The 16,128-nt window shown below is 35.5% G+C and overlaps 2 protein-coding genes across 2 annotated transcripts; one reads left to right on the top strand and one right to left on the bottom strand.

Moving 5' to 3' along the window:
* The first annotated feature begins 367 nt into the window (after positions 1-367).
* ND-19 (NADH dehydrogenase [ubiquinone] 1 alpha subcomplex subunit 8) lies at positions 368-1,237 on the top strand. The gene has a single exon (XM_019056233.2). It carries the CDS (start codon positions 526-528, stop codon positions 1,048-1,050), a length of 525 nt encoding a protein of 174 aa, XP_018911778.2. The 5' UTR covers positions 368-525; the 3' UTR covers positions 1,051-1,237.
* Positions 1,238-3,631: 2,394 nt separating this feature from the next.
* Positions 3,632-16,125, bottom strand: LOC109039396 (PX domain-containing protein kinase-like protein). The gene is made up of 10 exons (XM_019054868.2): positions 15,411-16,125; positions 14,136-14,324; positions 13,322-13,418; positions 12,592-12,824; positions 11,927-12,170; positions 10,342-10,584; positions 8,867-9,081; positions 7,958-8,047; positions 6,974-7,070; positions 3,632-6,196 (listed from the first exon to the last, which is right to left on the bottom strand). The coding sequence occupies exons 1-10, from the start codon at positions 15,510-15,512 to the stop codon at positions 6,021-6,023; spliced, it is 1,686 nt and encodes a 561-aa protein (XP_018910413.2). The 5' UTR covers positions 15,513-16,125; the 3' UTR covers positions 3,632-6,020.
* Positions 16,126-16,128: the final 3 nt, after the last annotated feature.

The following is a 16,128-nucleotide window of genomic DNA, read 5'->3' as shown; positions in this document are numbered from 1 at the left end:
ATAAGCATCAAACGCAATAAACGCAAATACGCATTGAACTGCAAATTCGATGGTATCATTCCAAAGAACTAATCAAGCTTACTAAATGAATCATGTCACTAAAAATTTGTACGAGTCGTGAGTATAGTGAGTGAATGGCGATTACTTACAACAAACGATTCAAAATCGACCGGGCATGCCGAATTCAATTCCCGAATGATGAAGTAAACAAACAATTCAACGATGAGGATTGAGGATGAGGCCGATGACCGATTGGTTGTCGGGGCATTTTACAATGGCGTGACGTCAGAACTTGGACTAGTCTTATCGCTGATTGGCTACTAATAGTGTGACGTAGTATAAAATCACATTATTCTGCCCGCATCCGCAACCTCCTTTGGTACTCTTTATCTTTAAGCAGTTTTTATCATCTTATCAGTGAGTGCGAGATTTATTATCATTATCAGTGGTTTCATGTAGAAGTTTTCAATCTAAGTGTTTTTTTTTTTTTGCGTTAATTCTCCAAGTCAACAGTAAGCTTTTGACATGGTATCCAACGATGTTTACCTACCTAGCTTTGAAGATCTAGAAGTTGAGGAGGTACCCTTGAGTACCCCTTACCTCAGGGCTGGTGCCCAGCATTTGGGAAAATACTGTGAGAACTTCAACAATGAATTTATGCTATGTCGAAAAGAAACTCAAGATATTCGTGAGTGTCTACCATATGGTAAAGCCGTCACCAGTTGCTCTCTTGAATTTTTCCGTAAAGTGAAAGCTTCCTGTTTCCATGAGTTCACCAAGCACGCAGAATGTCTGGACCTTTCCAGTGGCGACCTCCAACATGCTCCATGTCGTCAAACTCAAGCCGTCATGGATTTGTGCCTTAAGAAGAATCTAGGCCTTGACCGCCCTGCATTTGGATACCATAGCAGGGTCAAAGTTCACCATACTGACCGCCCCAGACCTGAACCTGTGGCTCCGCAAGTCTTCGAAGACACACCAAAAGATCCACCAGCAATAGAAGCTAAAGGCAGAGCCAAATACGGCACACGATTCTACTGGATTGAGTAAAACTTGTCTCTGCATCTTAAATTTCTCTTACTACTGTTAGATGTTTGCTTCCTTGGAAGTATTTGTTAAGTTTGCATAGATTGTGAATAGAATAAATTGAAGTAACAAGATTTTACAAGCATTGTAAGTACCCAATATTCGGTTCGCTATGCTTCTTAAAAATTAAATATTTCATCAAATCCTTTTACGCCCTGTCAGTTATTTATGGCTACCCATTCCTAATATTCTCAAATCAATTGCTGATCATTCCAAATCAAGAAAGGCCAAAGTGGCGAAAACGTGGGAATTTCAGTTCCAGAGGATAAGAACTTACACCTCAAAAGCGTAACAAGGGTAAGGGGGGGCAGGATTGATAAATTCACCATTCTGTATTACGTATTTTGCGAAGGGCCCCAGACTGATAATTTTTTCATTCAGCTACTGTAGAGTACCAATCATGCTGTGAGAGTATCAAAAGATTTAAAACTCGAAAAGTCCATCATGACTACACTGATGCCCCTGTGCATGAAATTATGGCCCAAGAGGACAGCCAACCTATGAATTTTTATGATCCAGAACAATTTGTTATTGCAACTGTTTCAACCCATTGTTTAAGAAATATATATTTGACTTAGTTTTTGCATAAATTTACTTAATTTTATGGAAGAACGCTCACATATGAGCATTCTTGGCCATCGTTGTTTGAGTTGGAACCTGAGGATTGGCGGTAACTTTGAAACTTGGCAGTGTGTGAAAAGGTTGGCTGCCTTCTCGGGCCCTGAGCCCTCCATGAAGCGATCTGTCCATACCCCTGCTATACAGGTACTCAAAGCTATTTCTGGCCCTCCTTTATTACAGGATTTTCAACAAGTTTTCAGAAGTGGAGAAAAATTATGTTCTTCTACACCTATTTTTAATGGTCTTCATTCATCAAAAACCTCAAACAAAACTAGTTTTCCAATTTTAGGTATGTTGGTACAAATATTCAATGGCTTGTATGAACAAATGAGTTTTTCGATCATTATGTTTCATATCTCCGTCCATGCTTTATTTTTCAAAAATAATCTACCTAGAGGAGAAATATAACCGACAGATTTTCCTAAAATTTTCTAAAGTGAGTATTTATCTAGTACCAATTAGTTTAAGTGTTTGTGCGTGTTTCAGTCACATTTTTGGGGAAAGTAGATCGTTACTGAAGAAGTTCTCTTCAGATTCCTATTCTTGCCTCACACCCAAAGGCTCATGAGTTTGTTCCTAGTCCCAATGTGTTTCTTATCACTTGTGCAATTTCATTTTTATTTTTTCGGACTCAGGAAAGCCCTCTCCAGAAAACCTCTACCCTCACTTCATTTGATACTATTGTAAAAAAGGGGAAGATCATGATCTAGGGCAGTTTTCAGAATGAGCTGGTGTCTAATTGATGATTTTTGGACTTAGGGCTGTCATCTATCAACTGAAACTTGGTAACCAGATCAGCTGATGCTTGAAACAAGCTTATATTGTTTTTCAGAAATTTCTCTACTGCTGTAGCATTATCACTAATAATATTAGGTGGCGGTAATTTAGACAGTGTCTAGGACATCCACCTTCATTTTCTTCATTATCATTAGCATCACTTTAAAAATTCCCTTTATTATGAATGTATCTACACGGGGGTATGTTTATTTCTGGATCACAGAGAGCTGTCAGAAATGTCTTCAACTGGCAGTTCTGCAACTGAGACTGTACCTTTGTAATCAGAATGAGGTATTTAAAAGTGTTGCCACTGAAAATGTGTATGGCTTTCACAGCTCCAAAAAAGTATTACTAAAAAGCTCAACTTTTGAAATTACAAAATTTCATCCTCAAGATTTTTAAACATTGATGACACAATGAAACAATTATCTCATGAAGTGAGGAGCTGGTATTGATCCGATATTTATGTTTTGACTGAGATGTTAGATTCTTTTTAAGGTGATTTGACGCTTTTCATTTTTTGTGTCAGAGCGACGAGCGATATATCGCATCAATTCGTTCCATAATTTCGGCCACTTGTCATTTTTTTCGAATTTTGAGATCACACTTCAGTTGTCATGAGACTAAAGAATTCATGTACCAAATTTGACAAAGAAATTCAACGTATGAAAGGCAGGGTTTTTTCAGAGGAAAAATATCGCATTCGAGTGCAGTTTCGATATCAGCATCAAATGCAATATTTTTTCTCTGAAAACCCCTGCTTTTAATACGTTGAATTCTTTGCCAAATATAGTACATGAATTCTTTAGTCTCATGAGAACAGAAGTACGAGCTCAAAATTCGAAAAAAATGACAAGTAGCTGAAATTATGGAACGAATTAATGCGATATATCGCACGTCGCTCTGGCACGAAAAATGGCAACCGTCAAATCATCCTAAGTTCCCTCTTGAAAGGTCTACATGACAAATGAGAGCTGCTAACCGAACTGAAACAGAGCGCGTATTCTGTGGTTACCCCACTATCTAATAGCTACACCTAACCTTTTCTACACAGCTAATTATGGAAGCAACTTCTAAGAAGAAAATAAAAATAACTTTGGTAGGCATCTCAAAATAAAGCAGAACAAATTCTGCCAACTAGCACAAGTAAAAATAATAATCAATATATTTTCAATAAAGAATAACATAAAAGTATCCAATAACATAAATTATACATCACAGATTAAGAACATTTTAATTCAATGACATAAAACCTACATGATTCACAAGATTTTTTTAAAACTCAAAAGAGAGAACGGAGGAAGATTTTTTATCTAAACTGATCAGTTTAGTATTTGAGTGAGTGCTTAGTGACTGCATGAAGATGGTTCAGTAAAAATTGGTGAAAGTGCCTCTAACTTTTTTAATGGCCACTTGATACGAGGTCTAGGATGATTGAAACTTTGAATGTAAATAGGAAAATCAAGGGTAAAATGACCACTTCAGGTTGGCATATCATTTCAAGTATTGTTGCCAAAAAGATCCTATGCTTGGGGCTGAGTTCGAAGGAAACGCAACAATCCGCATCAAGCTTGAACCGAGAAAAACAATTTGAAAATTACATGCCTCCATAGGGCTTAATATTAAGGACTCAGGGAAAGCTCAGTATTTGAGCCACTTGATTTTAAAAACTACTATTAGTGCTCTTCAAGAGGCCACACTGAAGTAGGTTTTAGAAAGCCAGGCTTCTTCCCTACGCCTAAGATGAAGTTTAGAGAAGAGAGCAGAGAGAATTTTGACCAACAAATACTTGAAATATACCCCAGATCCGCCAGCGATCCGTGTAAATTAAACATCTAAAAAGGCAGGTCATTTTAAAAATAAATAATTCAAGTGTCACTTAGAACACTCATAAAGCACAACTTTCAACTGAGGAAATTCCAGGATAAATAACAAACAAGTGCTGGACTCAAATTACTTTTGAAAGTTTTCACAGGATGAGGGACAGAAAATTTGGCAGATTCTTAAAAAAGTTGTGGTAAAATAATTGCAAATTACGACTCAGTCGTTTAAACTTAACAGTGTTCTTCACGGTGTAATCAGTTTACAGACTTGAACCATGCGTTCACTTGTTAAAAAATTGATGGAAACAGTTTTTGCAAGTAAAGACTCAAGAGAAAATTTGATGCTAAAATGATCAGGGGAAAAAATACCTCCAAGGATGAGGAACTAAACAAATGCATACAAAAAGAGAAATGATCCTGACTGAGGTTAGGTACACCAGAGTTTTGGATGTATGGCACTTTACAAAACAACAAATAAAACTTCATGAAAAATGTTAACAGCTTGTGTCCAGTTACTGATGGCTTTTACTAAATTATCTTCATTTAAAATTGGCTTGTCACATGATAGTGCCTTCTGATACCATTCTAATGTCGCTTAGGCTCCTGAATAAGGAAAACAGGGGGAAAGACCTGAAATATCCTCCAGTAGGATTAGCTTTCTATGAAAATGGTCTGGGCGACTATTCCAATGAGGAGTGTCATTTTCCATATTTCTGAATTAACCCACCCAATGATGGTGTTGCTGTTCTGCATAATTAGCAGGTGACATTACTTTGTAGATTTAGCATTACACTCCGATGTACAAGTAGCAATGTAGGATTATAAATTTTAATGATGAAAGAAATCCAGAGAAAAATTTCCAAAAGTTTTACTGCCAAAAGCAAAGATGAGTAAAAGCAAAAGGAGAACTTACTTGCACTTTTTTGTTAGATTAATTTCATATTAGACTTGTGCTTAATGAAAATATATTTTGTACTTTTGATCACAAATGGACCACTAGATAAAGTGTGAATTTTAGCATTATGATACATGTTTCCTCATCTAAATGTAACGTGAAACACAATTAACACATCAAAAATTACTGAAAGTAACTCCTAACATAAATGTAAGCGTTTTTTCATGCATCTATTCAAACTTCCCACTCACAAAAAAATTATAATGTAATCTACTTGAATTATACTGATACCATGAAAGTCTTTAGAGTATGAAAATAAGAAAACCTCATTATCAGCGGTAAGCCTTAGCTGTTGTACATTTTTTACACTTTGAATAACACAGGGTGGGGAAGAAACACTGCATGATTGAGAAGCAAAACCGTTGTAGTGTGCAGTTTGATTCCAGAGGACTCTTGTTATTTGTGCACAGGAAATTCAATTCATCGTAACCAATGCAAAATAAAAACATTAATATCTTGGTTAGGGGTTGATTTCAGCAATTTTTAGTGCTTATATCGTGTTTCACATCAAAGTTGGAAGCAGAAACATACATCAGAATGCTTAAATTCGTACCTAGTACATTACTGATCAAACAATCTAAATGAAGAACATTGAATAAAAGCGTCAGTTTCAGCGTTAACTTGTGAATAAACTTTAAAACAAATTCAGCGTACGGTTTGCTGAAAAAGGAAGAAAAATAAAGGATACAAGTGACTGATTAGAAAAAAATTCAAATAGGTAACATTAAACTGTGGGAGGGTCAAGAGGATGAAATTCGTCACGTTGGTTTGGTCTTCTTCAGCTCAGACTTTTTAAAGTTACAGATGGAATTCAGAAGCTCTGATCGGGAGTTTCCATTGCTTTGAAAAGGAGGGGGAGGAGGAGGAGGAGGAGTTGACAATGATGACGCTAAATCTGAAGCTGAAGGAGGAGTGAAGTGGCTTGATGAGGCTCCTGTAAATTAAAAGTATTTGGTTAGAAAAAGAGACAAAAAATGTTTGCCTTAGTACGATAAAAGATAAATAAAACAATCCGATGCAGAAGTATGGAGATTAAGATTCAAAAGCCTATTGAGACTGGTTCAGGGGTCCCAAATGCATTAAATGAATCTCATTACAAGAAGAATGATCTTTTCTTGTATTCAATATATTATAAAATTATTATAGTATAGAATAATTACTAAAACTTTCTGGATTGGCATGATTCCTAGTGAGAAATTAAAAGACCAGAATGACATCAATTCAATTCTCTTATTCTTTTCTCTAATTATTTTAATCGTAGTCAAGACACCGCCTCTATTCAATCTAGTTTGCATTTTTTGGTGCGCTATTAGGGTACACAGTGTACATTGCTTTCGAAATCAATTTGTTGGCTCCCTTTATACAGAGTTTTAAGTCTTTCAAGTAAGGGAGTCGTTTAGAATCCCATCAGTGGAAAAAAGAACCACAGCTCTTGCAACTTTTCGATCAGTTTTTCATCAGAATTTATTATTGGCCATTGTTCATGCAAGCCCCTTAGTTTTAAAAATAGTACTAATAGTCATGATATCATCAAGCTAAATAATGAGTTTATAAGAATAGCCGATTGGATGACCATGATCTGTACATATTTTTGCAAATACAGACCTCATTCCTTGAGGTCACTAAAAATATTTAGATATTTCTTGTTCACCAGACATTTTCATATCCTTTAACAAAATGAATTTCAGATGAAATATAAATGTATCATTACCAGAAGGTGGAGTGACAGTTCCTGCGGAGGTTGCGACACTATTTGGACTAGAACACCTTTCCGATTTTCCATTGGCGATAGACTCGGAGTGTTTTTTCTAAGACAGAAGACAAGAGCAGGCTTAGCACATTTAGAGTATGTTAAGAAGTACCTAACCACACTACCATTTTTTGAAAGGAAAATCAAAGGCACTAAAGCTGCAAATTAAGGTTAAAAAATGAAATCAAAGGTTATCATTAGCACCCACCGATAACTTGCACTGCAATTTTGGTCTTTAAGTCAGACGTAAGACTCATATCTATAATACATAGTGAAATCAAAGATGCAACGTTTTTAGCCTCCTTATTTTAGAATCACCTTAAAATTTTCAGGGTATTGATCTTTTTTTCCTTTTGCTCTTTACTTACCAACAGCTGCCATTTTACAGAACACCAGTTTTGGCTGTTATGCCACTTAAAATGCGCAGAAGGTGGCATAGAGTTCACGCTGAATAAGTTTATGCTCTTTTAGACTGCATAAAGAATCTGTCACCTTGATTCTTGTATTTAATTTCAATGCTAAACTGACGTCAAACGATCCTCTGTTGCAGTCTGAAAGTGCGTAATCTTATTTGGCACGGATTTCAGCCAAGAGAGGCCTTAGGGACAGAGGATAACACAGGGCCTAAATCATTAAAAACGCTTTGTCACTATTTGCAGGGATTTTTATACTTTTTTCATCTCTGGACTGCCCTGTTAGACATTTTGGAATATTAACCTTTGAATTCTCAACTACCCCTCTGTAAATGCTCTTTCATACTAAGATTCTCAACTAATCGCCAGATGACATGTGATTCAAGAAGCAAATAAAATACTGCACGACAACTTTACAGCTAGATCAACCCTTGGAGCAAGTTTGAAAAATTGTTTTCTAAAAGAAGGCAACGAGTGTCTTAATAAAAGTCTTATCGGAAATAGGTTGAGTGTTGAGATAAGTTTAATTTACCGATCTTTGTTTTTTCTTTTCCTTCTGCCTGTTGTTTTCTTCGACTATGAGCTGCTCTTGCATTAAATAGAGCTTTTTCTGGTACCTTATCTATGAGAAAAGAAAAAAAGTATGCTATAAGTAAGTACTAATATGTATAAAAGTACTTAACCAAGAATAAAAATACAGTTACCTCAAGGCACTAATGTTTTGAGATATTTTACCTCACTTAATTCTGACATTTACGTTAAGGTGTTTGACACCTAAGAGTTTAAATGGGAAGAAAAACACAAATGAAGAAGAGAAAGCCCTGGCATTCGGATAAAAATTGCAAAAATGCCGCTTGAAGGTGGTCTTTAAACCTAAATAACTAATTTTTGGCATGAATGACATATTTCGGTTGGTTATACAGAAATTAAATGCTGCGTGTTGATTGTAGAAGTCCTAGTTTAATTTTTATGCCCTGTTATGATGCCGTTCTATGCCGAATATCAAAACTATATTATCCACTTAGAAATGCTTAATTATGCTTGATTAATGGTCGAGCGGTTAATTTAGTTTACGCTTGATTATGATACTTGTTCAACGAACTCCAATAAAAATGGAAGGGAATTGAGCAAAAAATTTTTTATGATTCCAGTGAGGCAATGACGCCTTAAAAATGGCAGCTTGCACCTCCGGACATTTCCTTACCAACTATCAAATTCAAGAGTCAAATACACACAGGAGAAGAGTTAAAAAAGCTTCGGTCTCAAATTTTAGGAGGGAGACCCTATTTAAAATCAATGGCGCCTAAATTATAATCAAAGAAAAAAAAGAGAGAAGATTTACATATTAAATATACAGCAGATTAAATTTAATCCAAATAAGTAAACATACAAATTTCTTTGAATGTTAAATTTTCAGGGATAAAAATGATAAATATCAAACCTTTTTTTGTTCTTCGCCAAGCCTTTTTTCAATTTGCAAGGATAGTTTCCGGAAGGCTTCTTTTAGATGTGATGACACCTTGAAATGTGGTTTTGGTTCCGTGACAGGAATGAATGAATTATGACTAAACAGTGGGTGATCTAGGAGATAATCTAAAGTTGGTAACCCTGTCTTTCGACAAGCTTCAGATGATAAAATGAGTTCCAAAACTGGTCCTAAAAAACCAAAAAAAAAACAAAAAAAAAAAACAATAAGATATTGATGAATTACTGAATCTTAGAGGAAAGAGGGGGTTGAATTCCAAAACTTCTCGACTGAGAATGTATGCAGGCACCATGAAGAAATGGGTATTGCCTAGGTTAAGTTTTTGAACAAATTACTCAGATACTGATGAGTTATGACCTGCTAGGACTCCTTTCATCTGTGTAAAAAGAGATACTAAAATTTTGGTTCACTTAATTTTTTTTTTTTTCGCAGCTTTATTTTTTTCTTTAAAGAAACACTTGGAACTCATTACAGGCATGCCAATAAAGATTAGAAAAGTGCTAATTTACCCGAGGACTCAAGAAATTGATTCATCGAGGATGTTTCTTACTAAATTTTTCTTCATTACATACTTTCTATTCGCAGCACGGAATGTAAAAGTATTAGTCTCTCAATTAAAATACTTAAATCAATGACTGAAAATAGTTTTAAAACTTCAATATTTTTACATCAAATGACTCTGAAATTGTTAAATTTCATTTTCTTGGTAATTTCTCTCTTAGACTAGTTACAAATAATGGTCTCTCCCCTAACCTTTTCTAAACGAGCAGTCAATAGCGGCATTGAGATTTCAATTGGTTAACCATGCAATTCATTATGATGATAATAATTTAGGATGATCAGCCCACCATTTTTCTGGTGAAACTGACTGGAATTTTGAAAAAATAATAGCACCATTCAGATTAGAGTACCACCTACAGGAAATCTGATGGAAATACACATTCTGAGCCTTTAAAACCCTACTTGGGGGAGTTCACTGTTTCGTGAAAATTTTAAATGGAGAGCCATATTTGGTTCGAAAAGTCAAATTCAGTTTCAGCCACCAAAAGTAAATGCCTGTCTCCTATAGCCTATTCCAATTTATAAGCCCACTTATGGATTTATGAAAATTGGACTTCAGGTAGAGTTTATGCCAAATAAATTTACGCATTTACAGACTGCAATAGAAGGTCCGCCATCTCGATTCTTGAATTTACTTTTAATACTGAACTAACGTCATACAATCTTCTGTCCAAGTCTAAAAGTGTGTAATCTTATTTGATGCGGACTCTATCCGGTAAAAGCTTGAGTAGTCTAATCAATAGGAGAAGTCCTAAATAGTCCAAAAAAACTTTAGGGCCTCTATTTTTAGAAAATTACACGGTGTTGTAAGAGATTTTATTAGATGGTTGTTTTATTGTAATGAGTATTGTTATTTCCTAAATACTCACTGAACATGGAAGGACAATTGGCTGGAAGCTCATCGCATGTTGACTGCTGTAGAGGAGAGCCTGTAGACATTTCATACAAAGTATGTGCAAAACAATACACGTCAACTGCCTCCATTGTGTTAACTTTCCGTAGCTGTGATATATAAGGGCGATAATAATTTGAAACACCAAAAAGACTGTTCTCAATATCAGTCAATTTCACTCTGTTATTTTCCACTAGAATGTTGCTGGTGTGCAAATGACCTGGAAAAATTAAAACATGGTACATAATACTAAACTGGTCAATACGTGTGGGCTCACTGATCAATTAAGAATTGTATCTAAGTAAATATTAAATGCAGATTCTGAAAATGACCTCTGTTTTTCTCCATTAATTGAGCTTTGCATGAAAAATTGGGCTTTTTTTGGTAAAGTTCGATTCTCTTAAAAGCTGGTGTCTGATGGGAAAAATATGGTAATTTTTGGACTCCGCACCTAAAAATACACGGTGATATGTACTTGGCATGCCTCAGAATTTTCAGTTTGAAGTGAGCCAAAAGTCAGATTTTCGAAACTGGGGAGCAAAGGCGGTGCTATGGATCCAAATCAAAACTCAAGTTCAACATGACCCATCTGTGTGTCTTAAATTATGTATATAAATCGAAACAGTTCGCATACAAATTCTACTTAGGTACTTATATTTTGAGATTTTAGTATTTAAAACTCCTTTTCAAAAAAGAAAGAGAACATGGTGACCTTAAAATTCTCTTCGACTAGTTCTTAGTCATTACAAAGATTTGCACTCGGTTTATGAATAATCCAACAGATTTTTATATAATTGGTACCCGGGTAGATCAATAAACCTTCCATCACCATTCCATTCTAAATAACTTTTTCAAGCCTTAAAGGGTTTTTTTGAACCCTATGTTATGAGTTTGTTTATGAAACAGACTCCAGACAAAATGGCAAAACTGTTGGTGAGGTTGCAACTCATCAAACATATTTAGTAACCCAAGCAAAAATATTAAAGATGCCTTGATTGCCAGATTTAGATAGAAAGTACAAAAACTGACGGCCCTTTCAACAAATATTTGAATCTCTATAGCATCAAAATGATAATTAATTAAATATATTGAAATAGCATCTTCTGAATTCTACGCTAAATAAAAGGGCTGAATCTTTCATTGCAGGGCTATTCTCAGAAGAGTATCGACGGTGTAATTTGACAATCACATATCTCGTTTGCGGTGTCTGAAAATCTCCACTTCTATGTTATTTTTTTTTTAGGAGAACAAATTGACATCATTCCTTGAAGTTTTTGTAGAATTTTCTTCGCACAGAGAAGAAAAGTCACGGCAGTTTTAAAGAATTCCCGTTGAGTAGTTTTCCTATTAAAAAATAAAGTATGGCAGGAATTCTGCAACATCGCAAACCGAGTTATGTGATTGTGACTTACAGCGTCGTTAGGTCATTGTAATTTTACTTTCAAAATAGAAATGATAAAATAGATGATTTTTCATGAAAAAATGTGATCAAACTTTTCCATTGTACATCACGCACATCCCTGATGGAAAAGAAGAGGAATGGTGGAAAGGTAGATAGTTACCAAAAGGAAGTTTTTTGTCCCGAAGAAACTTCAATGCATGCAAAATCTGAGTTGCATAATTTGCCACCGTATTTGGAGGTAGAGGTTTCCTTTCTTTTGGATTGCAATATTTCTTCAAAAAGGGTTGGTTAGGGGAGGATCCGTACAGAATATCACGCAAACTACCAGGTGGATTGTATCTTCTAATAACTAGCCCACCAGATTCGTTACAAACAGCTAATAGTGTTGGCTCAATGAATGGATGCTGAAAGACAAATGAAAAGATAATAGTTACATATAGTAATTTGCTGCTGGTAAAAAGGAGCCAGTTTTTAAAAGATAAAACTATAAAAAGTGTTTTAAAAGTTTTATCTTTTAAAGAAAGAGTGCTTATATCCAGACATAATTTGCACTATGCAGTTATCATTTCTTCAGAGGTATGTGCTCACAGTATGCAAAGGTGAGCACAATGATAGATCCTGTAATACTGTTATTTTTCCAAAACTCATGAGTTCATCACAAAAAATGCCTCGGGATTGACCGGTAGTCACTTAACAATTCTACTGCAACTCTTTTTTGAAGAAAATTAAATCTAACTAGCCAATACGATAAAGATTTATAGATAAGTGCTAAACTTTACAGTTATAAGCTATAAATAAAGATATAAGAGGTTTATTGTCAAGTACCTGTAAATCCATCAAACATTTCAAACTTGACTGCAATTCTTTGTCTGTTAGATATTTGTCGGGCCCAAACTCAATCCAAGCAAGAATAAAATCTTGTTTTGAAATACTGGAATTCCGATTACGAATGTGAACATATTGTTTTCTAATTCTCCAACCAATATCGTCTAGAGGTTTGACAATTTCATAATCCCGTTCTCCTCGAAGAATCATGGAGACCTTAGTCATGGCTTGTTCTGAAAGATTAAAAAAAAAAAAACAGATTAAACTTAGGTAGAAGGAACTTATGCATAGACCTCTATTTTTGGCTTACAAGGGACAAAATTAGTGTACAGTGACTCTGAAAATTAAATAAATGCTACTTCAAACACTGCTTTTGAAGCAGCCCTTACAATAATGCATATTTATGCAATGATTATAATGCTCTATAAAAATACAACTCTGAACATCGAGTAGACTGTTTTGAAGTAAGATTGCATTAAAAAGTCCCCGATGGATTGTTACCTAACGAGTCAGCCGAAATTTTTAAAAGTTGATGGTTGCAATTATGAATTGGATATTGTCTGATTCTTTACAGAAAAGCTTGTGAGGAGCGACTAAATTGATGTAGATGTTACTAATTCTCCTTTCTTTCCTTTGAGCTCATATTATATACATCTTTATAAAACTTAAACTATCACTACTGGCAATAAATTGACTGAACTATAAAATAATGAGAGGCGCTGTGATTTACCTTGAAATGGAATGGAATAAGTTTCTGGATTGAGGAATCTCCTCACCGGAAGAGACAACGATAATATAGGATTCATTAATACAGTGTCTAAAAAACTCTGAAAACAGAAAAAAAAGGGCGATGAGATATCTCTGAGAATGGACGTAAGAGGTGAGACAATAGACCTTACTTGAGGGTACTCCATTTGTTTGACCTCAAAAGGGGGGGGGGGGGGAGAAAAGCAAAATTGTATTTAATATAGTAATATTGATAACTTTTTAATACTGTATAAATATTCTATTTACACTATTTTTTTAAAAGCCTTTTGCTACAAGGATTGAATGCATATTTGGTACAATGTTAGTGAAGGATACAAGTTATGCATAGACCCCATGGGGCACTCTTGAGAAAGTTTCCTTTCTGCACTCGACACCCCAATTCTTGAAGAGTTGATTTTTAGGCCCTTTGAACAGATTTTTTTTTTTTTTTTTTTTTTTTTTTTTTTTTTTTTTTTTTTTTTTTTTTTGTATCACACTAGAAGCTATTTCCAAAAAACTGAAAAACAGAACTTTGGCAATGTTTGATCAATTTTGTAGAAAACGGTCTGCTATTGTAAGGTGGTGAACTTTGAATTGGGATAATATAAAGCAAAAATAGGCGGACCCCAGGTACAGTCCGTAATGTTCTTTCAGCAGGAGTTATTATTAAGTTTCTAGTGCCTTTACCACGATGAGTACATCAATTCCTTCATAAAATACGAGGAAAAAAATATTGGAAAATGCTCGATTACTGTGTCAATCCATTTCTTTTGGAAAGATGAAAACATAATACTGACCTGTAAACCAACTTGCCTTTCGGCAACAAACTCAGGGTTGAGATTGCCGAAGTACTTTTTCGGAGGGAATTGAAACTTGAGGCCACTGATTTGGAGGGCATTGTATAAGCTGTCAAAATCACTGTACCGCTTGGTAACATGCCATACTTTATCTTCAAATTTACTTCTTAAAACTCTGAGAGTATAATCCTGCGAAGAACAGAAATAGTAAGAAGGAAAATAAATTTAAAAAGTAATTAATTGAGCAATGATTCAATTTTTGAACTCCTCAGTGTAGCTTAAAAAAATTAATTAAAAAACAGTTTCAAGTTCTATGGTAAATTTTACCACATTCCAGATAGAATTAAGTTTTGCTCTCATTGTTCTTTATTAAAACTCCTCAAGGGAAAGATGCACAGTCCTGCTCTCCATGCACCCTTTATTTAGCAGAAGGAAAACTGAATATTGGTATAGATAGGTACTTAAATAAACACGGGACAGAGGCAGCATCAAAATCCAATTTTGAAACATGGCTTGGGACTGATCACCGAGTTTCATTCCAATATTACTGGAGCTAAAAGATTCTAATGGTCTTTCGCTCTAAATATGAAATTATACTAATCACATGCCACTGGTGCAAACTGCCATGAGGAGAACTGGGAACTTTTCATGGGGGAGCACAAAAAGACACCCCACTGAGGAGGATTTGCAGGAAACCCCTAACTCCAAAGGGGAGTTTGGGGGATCACCCTGGCATTAACGGGGGTCCAGAGAGCCTCCCCTGAAAAATTTTGAAAAACTGAGTGGTCTCATGGGCAATTTTCAGCTGTTCCCACCGAAAAGTTTATTCATTCCTTCAGAGGAGCTAAGTAGTTTACAGGGGGAGAGGACAGGCCTTCCTCTATTTCTGCGTATCTCCTGATCAACAGGAGGGTGAATTGTTAAGAAGTTTGAGAAAAATGAGTAAAATTTGTACCTATTTCTTGCAAAACTACACTTAAATATGGTCATGAAAATTGGGCGGAGAGACTTGAAACAACCAAAAGTGAAATATATTTGAGGCTGATGAAATATTTGACTGATTTTGACCAAGTCAGACGAATACACCCTGGATAGAGTTCATGTTAAACAAGAGTGCGCCCTTTTAGACTGCGAAAGACGATCGTCTGACATCACTTTCATAGGTGAAGTAAATGGAGGAATCAAAATGGTGGATCTTCTGACTCAGTCTAAAAGTGCGGAAACTCATTCGGCATGGACTCAAGTAGAATTAATATCATCAAAGAATTTACTTACTATGTGGCCTTGAGTCAACTGAGCATTGATAATGGTACATGACAAGGAATGAGTATCATCAATGATATCCTTCTTCAAATGTTTTTGCTCAAAAATTGCCATTGGTTATGAAAAACCATCACAATGATGATCAGGAATGTCTGAACACAGAACGGTGATAATTGAAAAGCCGATCGCTCTAGGATCTGAATCATCTACCCGTTCTTGCTTGATCGTCTGGACGGTGGACCCAATACACGGTGATTACACGCAAATGGTGATTATAAAATCGAATCTCGTACACGAATTGGTCATGATTAAAATGAAATCTGGACAATTGTACTCAACGGGCAGGAGACAACACTTCGGTATGGGCACATTGGAGATAAGAGATAAAAGTCTACAGAATCAAGAGTGGCAGAAGTACGAAGATCAGATTAGGTCTTCTATTTGATGAAAAGTTTACGATACATGCGTTATCAAATATCAAAATGAAACACTGCAACAACACTGCTTATATACTTTTATGTAATTACTGCTTACTGATTAGCACTGGACAAAATGACTGGGAATGAAAGAATAAACAAAAGGCAGAACTTGCGTAAGATAAGTCGGCTGTTGTTTACTTTCCGATTGCAAATGACTGCGTGACTGCCGTCCAATAGAAATCAAGGATTGACAGCTGTCAGCGCCGCCGGGCTGCGCAGATAATGGAAATCGGTCCTTCTGCGCCTGACAG

Source organism: Bemisia tabaci, chromosome 1 (genome assembly GCF_918797505.1).
Source record: "Bemisia tabaci chromosome 1, PGI_BMITA_v3".
Taxonomy (NCBI): Eukaryota; Metazoa; Arthropoda; class Insecta; order Hemiptera; family Aleyrodidae; genus Bemisia; species Bemisia tabaci.
The sequence above is the reverse complement of the archived record's forward strand: the minus strand, read 5'-3'. Positions and strand labels throughout refer to the sequence as shown.